The sequence below is a fragment of the Panthera leo genome, chromosome A3 (assembly GCF_018350215.1).
Source record: "Panthera leo isolate Ple1 chromosome A3, P.leo_Ple1_pat1.1, whole genome shotgun sequence".
Lineage (NCBI taxonomy): Eukaryota > Metazoa > Chordata > Mammalia > Carnivora > Felidae > Panthera > Panthera leo.
This window is the reverse complement of record NC_056681.1, coordinates 59972085-59988779: the sequence shown is the minus strand read 5'-3', so window position 1 is coordinate 59988779 and position 16695 is coordinate 59972085. Positions and strand designations below refer to the sequence as shown.

At 37.0% G+C, this 16695-nt stretch overlaps 1 protein-coding gene across 3 annotated transcripts in view; it reads right to left on the bottom strand.

Moving 5' to 3' along the window:
* The window catches only part of AFF3 (AF4/FMR2 family member 3), a 567801-nt gene that overhangs the window by 193153 nt on the left and 357953 nt on the right, over positions 1–16695 (bottom strand). For all 3 annotated transcript variants that reach the window (XM_042931993.1, XM_042931995.1, XM_042931994.1), the window contains exon 7: positions 5380–5460. In XM_042931993.1, the coding sequence (XP_042787927.1) occupies positions 5380–5460 (81 nt within the window). The remainder of the gene's footprint in view (positions 1–5379; positions 5461–16695) is intronic.

Here is a 16695-nt window from a genome sequence, read left to right as displayed (position 1 = left end):
AATAGCATCCTCCAAAAGCTCATGTCCACTCAGAATCTGTACATTTGACTTCATGTGGATATAGGGTTCTCACAGGTAAAATCAAGGACACACTAGATTAGGGTGAGCCCTAAATCTAATGACTGCAGTCCTTATAACAGAAGGGAGATTGAGACATAGACACACAGAGAGGGAAGACAGCCATGTGACTGTAGAGGCAGAAATGAAAGTGATGTAGCTACAAGCCAAAGAATATGGCAGACTTCTGACAGTCATCAGAAGCTGGGAAGAGGCAAGGAAGGATTCTTCCCTAGAACCTTCAGAATGAGCAAGGCCCTGCTGACACCTGATTTCACACTTCCAGCCTCCAGAACTCTGAGGAAATAAATTTCTTTTACTTTAAGCCGCTCACTTTGTGTATTTTGTTACAGGTGTCTTAGAAAACAAATACAGATGACTCTAAGGTTTTTGGCTTGAGCCAGCTGCAAAAATGGAGAAATCACTTACTGAGAAGCACTGGGATCAAAGGTTTGTGGAGGGGGGGGGATTGAGAGCTCAGTTTTTAATATATCAAGCTTAAGCTATTTGTTAGGTATCCAAGCGAAGATGTTGTGTAAGTTCGTACAAATACAAGTACGGAGTTTGGGGCATGGAGAAAGGTCTAGAGAAATAAATTTACAAGTATACGCTTGGCATGGAGAGTATTTAAAGCAAGAGGCCTAGACGATATTATTGAAGGAACGATCAAACAAAGAGAAGTGTAAGGATTGAAGCTAAGTGCAGAAAAGGACTATCAGAGACTTTAGGTCAAGTCTGGACTAAAAACCTGCTAAAAAATACACTCTAGCAAAACAATAAGCAAATGTTAAAAAAAAAAGACTTGAGACACAAGAAACAATGACCAATTAAGGACCAATTAAGGAGCTAACAAATAATTGTTAAGGTGTAATGCTGGAAAATGGTTCTAATAATGACAATTTGAAATACGGTAATCTCAAACTGAGAAATGATGGTGAGGGAAGACCAAACTAAAATTAATTGTTTTATATTTGGGGGTAGAATATGGATATAAGTTAATTGTAGGTGTTGATAAAAATAAGTTTAAATAGGTTAATGTATTAAACATTAAAAGGCAATTACTAGAAACACAGGATATTATGTATATGTTTGAAAACCCTAAAGGAGGAAAAAAAAGGAACAAAGAAAGATTAACCGAAGAAGAGGTAGAAAATTTGAAAAAGCCAATAGGCATACAAGAAAATGAAAATATAATTCGAGATCTACTTTTAAAAGAAAATTATGTACAGTATGTCTTACAGTTGAGTTACTTCACGCCTTTAAGGAGGGGGAAACTGGCATGTTATTTAAACTGTCCCAGAATACAGAAAAAGGTAGAAAGCTAAAGAATTCATTACAGAAGGCAGTTATATTCCTGATGTCAAAACTGAACAAACATACACAAAAAGATAACTAGACCAAGATCACTTATGAACACAGGAGTAAAATTCCTAAATTAAATATTGGCATATTGAATCCAAGAGTGTATCAAATGAACAATACACCATAGTCAAGGAAACTAATAATAGGAATATACAGGTGATTAAAAAAATTAGAGAATCTATTAATGTAATTTTCTATATTAGCAGATTAAAGAAAAAAAATTATGAACATCTCAATAAATACTGAATAAATTTCAACTTAATTCAAACTTGTTCTATTCATATATACTCTGGAAAACAGATCAGCAATTGCTAGGGATTGGGGTACAGGAGGTGTTGACTAGAGAGTATCAAGGGGGAGTTTTGGGTGGCGATAAAACGCTTCTGTACCTTGAGTGTGGTGGTCTCAAGAGCATACGTGTTTTTCAAAACCTGCAGGATACTAAAAAAGAGTAAATTTGCTACTTGCGAATTGTACCTTAAGTTTTAAACATGAAAAAAAAATTAAATGTTCAGAAAGCTAGAAATAGAAGGAAGCTACCTCAGCTGGACCTATAATACGCAATTCTTATACTCACTGTTAACAATTATACTCAACGATTAGAATAATCCTTATTAATGTCATGAATATGACAAAAAAATGTATAGACTCCAGCTGACACAATAAGAAGGATAAAATGGAACGCATTTGTTATTTGCAAAACTCTTAACAGCTTTTTATTTCATGTAAAGCCCCAAATCTTTTAGTGGCCCTACTGTCCCAGCATAATGTGACTGCATTTACCTCACTGTGTCACTTACTGTTCCTTGCCTGGGTTGCTCTGCCCTGACCCCAGTGGCCCTGTGGTCCCTCCAGCATGCAGGCACTTTCACTTCCATCTGCCCAGAACTCCCTTCCTCGACTTGTCTGTGTGACTCACTCCTTCTCTTCCTTCAGCTCAAGTGTCACCTCCTTAGGATGGTCTTTCTTAAGCTCTCTATTTAATATTCATCCACCCCCATTCACCATCAGCATCCATTATCTTCCTTTCACTATACATCATAATCTAACATGTTATGTATTTTACTGCTACATATTCTGTTTCTCCCCACTTGGAAAATATAAGTCTACCAAAAAAAAAAAAAATCTAGCAGAATGAAAAGGAGTTCAGTAAACAGATATATATATATATAGTCCAGTAGCATTCCTTTTCAATTCTCTTGAATAGATACCCAGGAGTGGAATTGCTGGATCATATGATAACCTGATGTTAAACTTTTGAGGAGCTGTTAAAGTGTCTTTCAAAGAGGCTGCTTCTTTTTAGATCCTACCAGCAATTGATAACAGAGTTCCAGTTTCTCAATACTCTTGCCAACACTGATTATTGTTTGTTTGCCTTTGATTTTAGCCATTTAATAGGCTCTTAATTTTTTTTATTTTTTATTTATTTTTAAGAGCGAGAGAGACAGAGTGTGAGCAGGGGAGGGGCAGAGAGAGAGGGAGACACAGAATCCGAAGCAGGCTCCAAGCTCTGAGCTGTTAGCACAGAGCCTGTGAGATCATGACGGGAGCCGAAGCTGGATGCTCAACTGACTGAGCCACCCAGGTGTCCCGTAGCTCTTAGTTTTTTTTAATGTTTTATTTATTTTTGAGACAGAGAGAGAGAGAGAGAGAGAGCGAGAGCAAGCAGGACAGGGGCAGAGAGAGGGGGACAGAGGATCTAAATTGGCTCTGCGCTGACAGCAGCGACCCCGATGTGGGGCTTGAACTTGCAAACTGCGAAATCATGATATGAGCCAAAGTCAGACAGTCAACCAACTGAGCCACCAAGATGCCCCTGATTTTAGCCATTTAAGTAGACACGAAAGAGTATCTCCCATGGTTCTGATTTGTATCTCTAATGATTAACAGTAGCAATAGTGTCTTTTCGTATACTTAATCAGGCATTTGTAGATCTTCTTGGGAGAAATGGCTATTTAAATCCTTTGCCCATTCTTAAAATGAGTTATCTTTTTATTGGTGGGTTGTAAGAGTTCTTTATATATTGTGTCACTACCTGTTTCAGTAAATAAAATTTTATTTGAACATAGCCACATTCATTCATTTAGGTATTGTCTGCAAAGCCTAAACTGTTTACAATGTTATCCTTTACAGAAAAAGCTTGTCAACCTCTGATTTAAAAATAAGTTATTGGGAAAGAATTAAAGAAATATACTGAAAAACAAAAACAAATGGACAGTCCTGAAACAAATTCAATTGTTGACATAGGTGACATTTCAAACCAGTGGTGGGGGTAGGGGGACATGGACTAATTAGTTGATAGTGTAACAATGATTTCCTAACCACTGAAAAGAAGAAAGCTAGAATCCTATGTTATACCATCCACAAACCTTTTTTAAAATCCAAAAATGAAACTATAAAAAATGAGAATAAAATAGAGAACACTGTTAGAATGTTGGAGCAGGAAATAATTTTTCTCTGACATAAAAATTAAACACTTTACTAGTATAAAATGTACATAAATAAGGTTGTAAGAAAATAGTTGTATCATATATAACAGACAAATGAATAAGATATAAGGAGTTCCTATAAATCATTTTTCAAAATTGGTAATGGATACAAATGGGCAATTTGTAAAGGAAAAACGGTCAATGCTCAAACTCCAAAGTAATTGGAGAAATGCAAATTAAAACAATGGGATATCAGTTTTTTACCCACACTACAGACACAATGATATAAAACCAGATAATGTTAAACGTTGGCAAGATGCATAAAAAAGTACTATTGAAACACAGTCAAAGCTAAATATGGTTTCTCATGTTTCCAGCACCCAATTCCTATTCTAGATATCTGTACTAGAGATATTTAATAAGAGATATACAAGAGACATTACAAAAAATGTTGGTTGTGCTAGTGCTTGTGATAACAACAAACCATAAGCAATTTCAATATCCATCAAAAGGAGCTTGACCAAATAAACTACAGTTCATATGACAAAAGATTGTGCTGCTATTAAATAATGAAGAACATTTCCATGTATTTACTTGGAAAGATCTCCAAATACACTTTGTTAGGGAAATGAAAGTCAGCTCTTAGAATGGAATTTACCACTGTGATAATTATAATGAAATGTTATTTTAATAATTCACTGTAAAAAGTTGCAATGTTGGTATTTAGCAATGATATGCATTCAAGGTATCTGAAAAACTCTTAGAAGAAATGTTTGTAGAACTATACCACTTAAGAGTTTTTTAAAACTGCATATGCACATATATGTATATAATGCACAGCGAAGATGGCTAAAAGGGTATACACCAAACTCTTGAGAGTAAACTCTGGGTAGGGAAATAAAATCTGGATGAGGGTATTGGACACTTTTATATTTTGCTTCTACTTGCATAATTTTATATTTATGAATATGTAGTTAAGTGTTAGTTGTATGGTGAAGAATAGAACATAAAACCTATTAGACTCACATGTAATTTAAATAGATATATTGTGGCTGATTTTTTGAGTGTGTGCTTGTCCTTAGAAAATATGGAAATTTGTCTTTTAAAGTCCTAGAAAATATTTTAAGGTTTATAAAAGATCCCCAAGAGCAATGATATACTACATGTCTTCAATTCTAAGACATTGATTTTAAGATACATCATCAATTTAATAATAGCTTTTCAGGAGAAAAAAAAGACACAATCACACTGAATGTATAAAATGATTGTAAGATGCATTTCAATTTCACAAATGTTTTTAGATAAAATGACAATTATAATATGCATCACATTTTGCAGAAAGTATGGAAGTCAAAGCTTAATTTTCTCCTTTTGATGAATAAATACATGCTTGCAAATTGTTGAAAATCAAAGCCATATGCCTCTGGCAGGAATATTTACAGAGGAAAAAACAACCAAGGGAAAATCCACTATCCACTAAAAATCTCTGTGTGAGTAAAGCATATTCCTCCTGAGTGTTGCAAGATCTCACCTTATTTGGAAATGGAAATTTGCTTGGTTCCACTTTGCCAGGTGCTTGAACAGCAGAAAGTGGTGGGAGCCAGGTCATCTCCTAAAGAGAGGGAAAAAACACAGCTCTGTAATACAGAGATTATTTAAAGTCAGTAGCATATAAAACAGCTATATGAGCCTGCCTTAATACATGGAAGGGACAGGAATGAACAAGAGATGAATAAAGAATGAAAGGGATTTTTTAAAAAAGGATGTGAGACCCACTTTCATGATTTCTTTTCCTAATTTTACCAATTCTTGGTTCCATGGCTATCCCCATGCTCCCTTTACATCTTAAAAAGATCTGCAAGGCTGTCCTATTTTTTACTTCATTTAAGCTCCTGAGTAAAGGGACAACCCAGTAGTAAAAGCTCTATGGAAAATGCTGTACAAAGGGGGCTGCTTCTCTTGGACTTGATCCCACAAAATTTCACAGGGTGTTTCTGAAGGAATGTACAAAGTACTTCTGACTTTAGGGTCATTATTAGAGGACTTTTTTATTTTGTTCAAAACTAATATTAGTATGAGTTTTCAATAAGCCCCACATATCACTTTGGTCTTCATAAAAATTTCCTTCATGGAGAAGTAAAAAAACATATCACATGTATGAAATAGAGAGAGAAGTAAGTATCTTGCCATTTTTATAACACAGTATTAAGAATACAACTTCAGCTCAATGCACAGTCCTCTGTGGTATGTGTTTTGACACACACGTACACTGCACTGTGTGAGAGAGAACGGTTGTTTATTCACTTATAGTTTTCTCCTCCAGTTCCACCTCCTGGAAGGGATCTGCAGTCACTAAGTGATTGTACAATTAAATTCAATCAATTTCTGATCACCAGGACACTTACTCGGTGTTTACAAGTAGGGTTTTAACCTGTTTTTTTTTTTTTTTCCTTCCACCTTCAAACCCAAGCAAGCATAGAAACAGTAGTTGATCTGTTTTAAGCAAAGTGAGAAATTCTTTTTAGTTGAAGACATTTTCTCACCTCGCTTGGGAAAAAGGGATTCTGTCAGGTTTTTCAAGTCAAAGACATTCTTAAGGATGGTCTTGTGCGTTTTTGTTTTGTTTTGTTTTGTTTTGGTAACTCTCCTCCTTCAATACCTTAGATAGTGCAGACCTACACTGGGAGCAGACAGAGTCAAACCCACCCGGGGAAGTATTTATTGACCTTATTAACATCTCTCACCCACCCTAACACCTGTTCTGTAGATGGGTTAAGCTCATATGCATTTGAGATGTCCCTTCTCCATTGTGCTGTTACCAAGGTGTTTCCAGTGGAAAGCAAAGGAAGATCCAGTGACCCTCTATGTCCCTCTCTCCTCTTAACTCTCCTCCCCAAGTCTTGGCCAGTTCTATCCTGTATCTATCCATGTTGTCTCTTTTGAGGTTGTTATGCAGGAATACTGAGTTAGTGTCAAGGAACAGAGTGGGTGCTCAGTATATTTTTGGATGAAGGCCAAATTGGGACAGTATCTCTGCAATATCTCTACCATACTAATCACACCTTCACTACTTTTAACCTGAATTACTTTAATAGCTTCTTCACTGGTTCTTTCTTTTGCTATTATTAATCCTTCTGCTACACTCCTGCCAACTTAATTTTTCTAGACTACAGATCCAGATGAAGAGCTTCACTCCTCCAAAATTTTCACATCCCACTATATACATAACAATATGATGACGACCATGGCCACAATGACTCCTGTTGTGCTTTACAGTTTTCACAGTATTTCCACACAAGATTTTAAATTTACACTCAACCTTTAATTATTACTAATTATTATTACATCCATATTGCTCAAAGAGATTAACTGATTTGCCCAAGTTCACTCAATTCATAAATGCCACAGCTGAAATTTGCACATATATCTCATACCTCCAGCCCACTATTTGTCTTTCACTTCACTGCATTTGCTCTTAAAGACCTCATCCTAGTATTCAAGACCTTCTACAACAAAGTCTGTTTTCCGCCTTGTGCCTTTTTATTAATCTACACGCACAGTACGTATAAGAAAAACTACATCTCTGTTTTCATTGACACTATACTTTTGTGTGTGAATGTCCTGCCCTCATATGCACTTTGGATTTCTATCCATCCACTAAGGCTCATCTTAAACATCATCTATGTCTTGAGGCCTTTGCTGATTCCCCTTCCATTCCAAGATGATACGACGGTTCCCTTCTCATGCTCCTCCAAAAGTATTTGTTTTTCTCTCTCGTAGTACCTGTTAGATTCTTTTTTGTCTTACAGTTTTATGAGTACATACCTCAATCTGCACACAACCATTTCTCCCTCTTTCCCCTCCCATTCCTTCCTCCAAAGTAGAACAGAAATCATACTTAGGAATCTCAATATGTTTCAATAACATTCAGATCTATTAAACATAATCTTGTAAAGAAGGACTGAAAATTTCTTCAGAGAGGGATACTGCCAACATGTCTTTGTGTAGACTGAAGCACATTATAAATACTAAACACTCAAAATTAACTCACTGAATTGAACTGAACACCCATATTTCAATGCAAAACTGCTCACTAACTTTATTTTAATTCTAACTATTTCTATGTAATTTTTCTACCTAATGAGTTCTGCTAAATATATGAAGGAATGATAAACGGGTTGCTTAAAACATTTAAATCTTTAGAATTTCCAAAAAAAATAAGAATTTTTTATACAAACTATTTAAATATATACTTTAAAAATCAATGTGCGATGATTTTTTAAAAGATTGATCATTTATTATGTAAAAATTCTCCATTAGGGTTAGATGGGAAAATTAAGAACAAATAGATTATTCCTATTTCCTCTTCTGTCACACTAGCTCAGTGAGCTTAGGTAAGTGACATCTTGAGTAAATTGTAGTGATTTTAAAACCACAGACTTAGGAATCAATCAAATCTCAGCTTGTAGTATTTTAGAACCAGAGGAAATAGAGATGTTAACAATCTCATGGTTTAATCATGAAGATTAAATGAGATAATACATATAAGGAGCATAGCATGTTCCTTTATGTTTAGTCACTCAATAAAAGACAGTACTGATTAACATCAAACTGAGTTTCAGAATTCTGGGTCTCTAAACTGAGAAACAGAATTTCTCTCTGAGCTTTAGATATTGGGATACTGAGATGAGAGAATACATGGGAAAGTGTTTTGATAAAAGAATGAAGTATTATGCAAATGTAACCTGCAATTAAGCTAGCAATTATTAACACAAACTATAGAGTACTAAAACAGAAAGTTATTTAAAGCAATTACCATGATTCCTAAGAAAGAATCATAATAATGATTCTTTACACTGTCCCTAAGTTTTCTCATGGGAACAGAGCCTTGACATAATAATAATGAGATTTGTTTTTTTTTTAAGCGTTTAATTTATACCTGTTTCTAGTAGTTTAAAATGTAAACAAAGGTAAGATTTTTGATAACTTCTAAAATTTCACTTAGTTTGTCTCACAAAATATTCTTCACAGGAAAAGATTCCTACCCATTGCAAGGTCATCAATCCCATGCCACTGTGCCCATTGTCCCCCACCCCCACTCATGCTCTTGACTTCCTCTCCTCAACCATCCCATCATCACAGTGGCTATCCTATAGCCACTTCCTGGATCACAGAAGTAATGTAAGGCCAATTACTCCAGAGTTTAGGTAGTTGCTTTCTGAACTTCTAATGTCCCTTGCCACTTCTTTGTCTGCCTTCCTTCCTTTTTGATTTTCTTGCCACTTAGGAATGAGGTCACACCCTATTCCTCAACACTGAGAGGGCCTCAGTTTTGAGCTTAGGTTCCTTAGCCAACTGGTAGGATTAAGAATAAGACATATCTGTCTTAACACAGCCTCACTAGTCCCATCTCTCCAAGCAGATGTCTAGTTACCCAAAGGATATATTTCAGGGTGTCTTCTTATTTCTTATATAGGCTTAAAATGCCAAGTCTCTTTATAGTAAATACACTCACTTTTCTGCTAAATGAAGTAACAGATGGTTCAATGATAACGGTATAGAATACTGCATTTCATTAACTGTCCAACTTTTTTTTTCTATCCTCCTTATACTGGTTTTCTGAAGGCCATGGGGCATACAGGCCAGTGTCCATTTTCACATCTATTTTACTGTAAGATTGACCTTGAGTCCCAAGAGTCCAGAGCTTAAAGGTGAGCAGACTTTCATGTGCTCATTTTGCACAACCCTCTCCCTCCATGCAGCTCCCCACTTACTCTGGTGTCACCTTCATCAGCCTGTCCTAGGACAAATGGTCAGAGGCTTAGGGCATCCATTCATTAAGCAGTGTAGCTCTTTGTTATTCAAGGCAGTTGAATTTGAGCCTGAAATCTTAGTGTTCAAAATATACAGTATAAAGATCCGCAAAGTATAGTTAGTTTGCAAACAGAGGAAACCAGAAAATTTTTGAACAACATTTAAATTTCCCTATTAAAATCAGCAAATAGAGAAATACTTTCCCTGGTCTCTCTCCTTGCCTACTGTCTCCCCACTACAATCTATCCTGATCACTGTCACCCAAGTGTTTTATTTAAAATAGTTACTATGCTACACTTGCTCAAAAGCTTCCAGTGACTCTGGTCCAAGCATTCAAGATGCTCTGTCATATGGTGCCATCAAGAAACACTGCAGTGTTACTGCTTGTTACTTTTCTGTACGGTCCTCCCCACAAGCCAGATGGGTTTACTTCTTGTCCTGCCCTAGGTTTTCCTATCTTGACATTTTTTTGCTTTTCCTTTCATGTTTTTCCAACTTCACTTATCTCTTCATTCTTTCTCATCCCTCGTCTCTTTATGAAGGTCACTGACCAGCGTGATCCTTAGCGAGAGCCACACCCTCCACCTCTCCATTACTGTGATCTGTGTCCCCTACTTAACATTTCCATGCTACCTGGGGCTGTGACTTTACCTTTCATGTGTTACCACTATCAGATTATGAATTTATAACCCTTGTTAGAGTAAAACCTCGGTTTATGGGCATAATTCATTCCAAAAACATGCTTGTAATCCAAATCATTTGTACATCAAAGCGAATTTCAAGAACCGGTGGCTCAGTTGTGACCATGTGATGTTTGGCATCACATACACATATTGCAAGACATCGCTCATTTATCAAGTTAAAATTTACTAGAAATGTTCACTCATCTTGTGGAACACTCCCAGAACACATTACTCACAGTCCAAGGTTTTCCTGTATAACCTGTTTGAGGGAAGGGATTATGTCTTTTAAACTCTCTTATAGCTCTCTGGAGGCCTAGCACAATGGATAAAGTAATAGGAATTCATTTAATTTCCCTGGGATTCTCTTTTCTCTCCTTCTAGAATGATAGCACCAATAAGCTATACTTGTCCTACCAAACACATATGATGGTTGCCAGGATTGAGAGCGACTGAATATCTTCTTTCTCTTTCAGCAATGTTTCAACATCTGCTGCCAACTCAGAGGTCTGCTAAAATGGGGTGTCTACCTCCACAGGCCTGGCAGATGACCATAGCTAACTCCAGCATTCTTTGTGCTCAGAAACTCACTCTTCTCAAAATAAAACACTGGTTTAATTCCATCACTTGGGAACAAAAATACAAACTGCCAAAGTCGACTTTTATGTATGGCGGTGGCTGCTGCAGATCAGAGCACTATTTTGTTTTCAGTTTCACACAAATTATTTGTGTTATGACACTCTTATCAGATAAGTGCTTCCAACAACAGAAAAGTGTAATAAAAATTACATATCCTTTAAATGCGGGTAGCTAACAAGAGTACTGTATTTGGTGAACGGAAACACTCTGGAAGGCCCATACCTGGGATTCAGAGCAGCAGCTCTTGAGTAAGAAAAACTGGGGGAAGCACACAAATCCTTCCCTAATGGGGCTAGAGAGTATATTCTAATTGTCAATCCATCCTTGGACTTTAAATAGACTTCAAGGTCAAACTCGAAGGCTGGGCAGATTTTGGCTCTGAACAAGCAGGCTAAAGTTTTACCCTAAATCAACAAAAATTCAAGAACATCCTCATTTTGTTACTATAGTAAAAGACCTATGGTATGAAAAATAATAGTAAATATAATGTATTCATGTCCATTAAGAATAACAACAATCATTATCTTGACGGAAACACTACTCATGGAAACCTTTTAGAAAAATAGTAGCTGCTGAAAAAGGAAAGTACTTTCTTCTATTTTTTTACAGTACAGCTTAGGCTGCTAAAATTATAACTAAGCAAATAACCAATAAAAATGTATAATTGTAGCATTACCAAAAATCATAGTGAAATCTTGTTTCTTCATATTGAAAACCCAGGAATATGTTCAATTTGGACTAAAACTGGCCTGAGAAGGGGATTCCCAGGAGCTGTATTTTCTAGTCTTATACATGTCTCCTGGAGAGAAGAATCTCAGATTTGGAACACCAACTAATCTAAGCCAGAGCCTTTTAATTTAAGGCTATCCCCATGTTCTCAATGAGGTTAATCATCAATGGATAAAATGGAGGATGAACCACGTAGGTCAAGATTAATAGCATCAATTTGAGAAGCAGTTTTCAATTCAGCTTTCACAGATTGAGAAAGACAAGGAGAACACCTGTGTTAGAAAACAGTATGACCCTATGGGCCTATGCGGGGAAGGCAAGCACTGGGGACTGAAAAATACAAAAGCCTTCAACCTGGAAATTTCAAGGGTGTCTTAGGTGGGTGCATCACACTTGCTCCTTGGGCCATCAGATTTTCAGTTCTCTGATACCACACTGTGTCTGGCCTTTCATTATTTCCTTCACATGTAAAGAGTGTGATTTCTTGTAAGGAAATCCATCCTGTGCACTAGAGACCCACGTCTCAGCTCCCTGACTTCAGCATCCCTGTAAACCCTGGACTCTCCAATAAGGATTAGAGGATAGCTTAAGGATAAGAGCACTGACTGAAGTCAAAATACAGCTGCCACTCCAAAAATTTATTTCATGCTAGATCCCTTCATTTTAGACTTTTCTGAAGATTTCTTGTTCTAGATGCAGTTTTGTTGTTTTCCAGTTTCTTTGGGGGCAGGAAGATGGATGTGACTTGTTTTATTGTCTTGTCCCTCTGTGTTAAGAGCATTGTTTTACCTATTTCCCAGGGACTTTCTGGAAAAATAAGAACCATACAATTCCATAATTCATTTTTAGATTCACCTGGCTTTCAACATTCATTTTTTTCCTCCGGGCTTAAAAATATTATAATTTCTATTCTTTAATTGTGGGTTGTTTCTAGAACTAAACATTGTGTTAAAATGTTAAAAGTAGTAAAATCACTTTGGGTTCTTGGAATTTAAAGAGGGTTTTGATGTTGAGTGTACAGCTGTAGGAACTTAATGACTCTTGTTAAACCCAGGTGACAACTTCACCCCAGAGTTCCTGCTGCAACACACAGACACCTGCTAGTTTCCTGCACTCTTAAAAACCTTGTCCTCCTGTTGAGAAGCATTAATTAGTGTAATTTTAAAAGATGCTTTCAAAAAAAAAAATAAAGCATTCGGCGGGGCAGTAGGAGGGTTTCCCACATTCTGAATATGGGACTGGTATTTTCCTGTACCATTTCTTTTTTGAAAAAATTTTTAATGTTTATTTATTTTTGAGAGAGAGACAGACAGAGTGAGAGTGGGTGAGGGGCAGATAAAGAGGGAGACACAGAATCTGAAACAGGCTCCAGGCTCTGAGCTGTCAGCATAGAGCCCAATGTGGGGCTTGAAACCACAAACTGTGAAGTCATGACCTGAGCTGAAGTTGGGACATTCAAACGACTGAGCCACCCAGGTGCCCCTTTCCTGTATCAATTCTAAGAATAAGTCATATTAAGTCTAGGTTTATGAGAAATGAACCAAATTCCTAACCAGCTCATAAGAAAGGTCATGTTATTAATGGTGCCACTGTCACCTTACTTCTGCTCTACATAACACCTTTTTTGTGACAGCACAAACAACCAGAAATTAGCCCTCCTACTAGATGTATAGATTGTAATTAATCCTAGAACTAGCTGTGGTTTGCAATAATCAAACTGCTCTTTCATACGTATCTAAGGGTAAAGAAGGTATTATTTGGGACAGAGAGGAAGACTGTGGAGGCCAGGAGGGGGAAGAGGGTGATAATTACATTCTTGGCCATGTTTTCCTCTTACTTATGTTCCTGAACCCCCTTCCACAGACAGATAATCATAAAAGTGCATTTGCCAAAACCCATCTCTCAATTATAGAGAAGTGGAATGGCAGAACAGGTTTGGAGTCAGCATCTGAGAAACCACGTGTCATCTTGTCCCTGCCGTGAACCAGCAGAATGACCTTGGGCAAGTTTGCTTTTCTGATTATTGATGTCCTCATCTGTAAATTGGTGTTAATAACCCTATCTTGTAGGATTACTAAAAGGGTTAGCGACAAACAGAGTGCATAGTGTCTGGCAAAAAGTAGGTGCTCCACAGAAGGTGATTATGGCTGTATCACTACCTTTATAATTAGCGTTGGCAGCTTTTGGCTTAGACTTTGTGAAGAGATGGGGATGGCTATAGGAGAAGGCATTTATGAGTTTGTTTTTTAATCTATTTCACTCCGTTAATTATTTAATATTTAACTGGTTAATTATTCATAGTCAAATAGAAGGCATAATGAAAGTGTGCTTATTAAACAATAATTTGCTTCCCTCACTCCCTTTGCTACTAAAGCACCATGTGCATAAAGAGGGGGGTGCTGTCTCATTGTCTGGTATTTTTCTGAAATGGGACAATTAGTAATAAGTGGAATGCATTCTCTTTCCAAAATTTGGTTTGGGGTTCTTAAGAGATTAGAAGCTTTGTTTTTATGCCTATAGACTACTACTGCAAGTACCGACCTGAGAGCTCTTCTAAAATGATCTGAAGGAGGCAATGGGGAAACGTGAATATAGAGACAGAAAGCTACTGGATCATGGTGGTAGGAGTTGACATCAAGGCAGGGCACAGAGCAAGGCAGGCAGGCAGGGTAAGAAGAGAACCAGAGAGCCACTGGGGCTAAGATAAAAGTCCCTGGTACAGTAGGATGTCTGGTTCCCCAGAGGGAAGGCAAGTCTCAGCAGCTGTGCTGCCCTTAGCCCAACCTTGCTGATGGTGCACGCCTTTCTCCCTTTCAAGTCCTTTCCCAGCTAAGTTCCCTTCGAACATGCAGGTTTCTGTCTATTAACTTCACCCAAGTATTTCTTCTCAGTTTGAGGGGTAATTTAGAAATCACTGAGTGGCATTGCCCTAGCTAGCAGGGATATTTCCTCATCTTATGGATGGATGTAAAAGGCAGGATGACTTTAAAAAATACAGGAAATGTCTCCTGAAGTATTCCAGATACAGACAGCCAAATCGGGAGGAAGAAGGAAAGCTGGTTAGTTTTGGAGAGACCATCTTTTTTTTTTTTTTTTTAAACCATGAGGTTAACATATCCTGAAAAAGGGGAGGCAAAAGATTAAAATACTTTCCACCAGAAGTTCATAGGTCTGCGAGAAAAGAGAAGTTAGGGCCAAAATAAAAACAGAATAATAACTACTTTTCTTAGAAGAAAAGGCAACAAAAAAGACTGAGTTAGTATAGCCTGTAAAGAGCTTATCCCTTGGGAAAAGATATTCTGTGAGAACAAAGAAATGAAGATAAAAGACGAAGGCACCAAATTAATGATGTCTAAGGAAGATAAGATCCTGAACTCAGATGCTATGTCTTGAAAGGGGGAAAGAAAAGACCTTAAGGAAATTAGGAAGCAAAGATGATCTTGCAGATGTCTCCATGGGGAGAAAGTGAGAAGGAAGGTTCAGAATACACAAAAGCAAATGGACAATCTACAAATTTGAGACAGATGTTTCTATTCCTTGATCCTTGCTGACAACACCAGACATAGTTTCCTGTCTTGAGAAGAGGTCTACAATCATGCTGAATAGTTTATGACTAGTTAGACCAATCAATTCAGTTTCTACTAGTGCATCCAGATGTACATTCAACTGAAGTCATTTCTAACCATCCACTATGTACCAGGTGCAACACTATGTCCTGGGGATGCAACACAGAATACAACGCACGTGGAATTGTGAGCACCAGTGGGGCAACAAGCAACAAACAGTGAACACTGTAAACACAATACATCCATATTCCTCGTGGCTGCTGTTTTTATTTCTTCTGGTTTTGTTTCTCATGGAGCCACCCCAGCCACCAATGTCTATCCTGGCCATAATGGATGCTGGTTGAGGTATCATAGTTCTCATGGTTGTTGCATTGGTCTAATGTGTCTAATTAGTTTGGCAAAAAAGAAGAATAAGTTGCTGTGTCAGACATCCAAGGGGCTACCTTGTGGAAAAAACATTACATGTGGCTTATGGAGACACCCAACATAATTAGAGAAAACTTGTTAAAGCTCTCAGGAAGAGTTTGGTTTCTATAAACTTTCTAACAATTTCTGACAATATTCCACAGGTGCTTTGTGCTAAGTACTGTTTTAGGTGCTGGAGACACAGCTGCAACTATGATCCCCATCCTCACAGATGCTACGTTCTGGCAAAAATGAGATAGACAGTAAACATGTACATAACTTTATATAGCATTATATAACATAACACAATGCAGTTTAAGTTAGTATAATATAATATAATATAATATAATATAATATAATATAATAACCATTAAAACTACTCAGTGGTAAACTAGCCATTTCTTAAAATGGTGATCTGCATATCTTGGAAGCATTTGAGATCATCACAGCGAGAGGTCTCTGGGAGTCCCAAGTTTGGAGTACCTACTTTCTTCTGATTAGATGGGGCCGCTTTCGGGGGACTGAGGCAATCCCTGCCCTCTCTGTTTGTATCTATTCCTGACTCAGTGAAATTCTTAACTGCACATGTAATCTCTGTTAGGTTAGGACACATGATTTCAATTTAATTTTTAATTTAATTGAAAAATTATCTTCACTGCATCTTTCTGTTTACATAAATAATATATGCTTCTTGTTAAAAGTTAAACATTGTAAATATATAAAATGCAGGAAAGTGAAAGCCACTCAGGTTCCTAACAACTATGGAGAATGCTCAGAGTGAACAGTTTCAAGCACTGGGTACTTATCCAATTTTTTATATACTTATACTAATATGGGGATTATCCATATATTTTTAATGAGGTCATACTGTTCGGTGACTTAATCATTTTCATCTTTAATTTCTTCTTTGCCAATACAACTGATAAATGTATCTTCTTTTGAAAGGCTACACAGGCAATCCACTGCCTGGAAGTACTATAGTTTATTTAATCTGACTGGAAGTATGATAGTTTA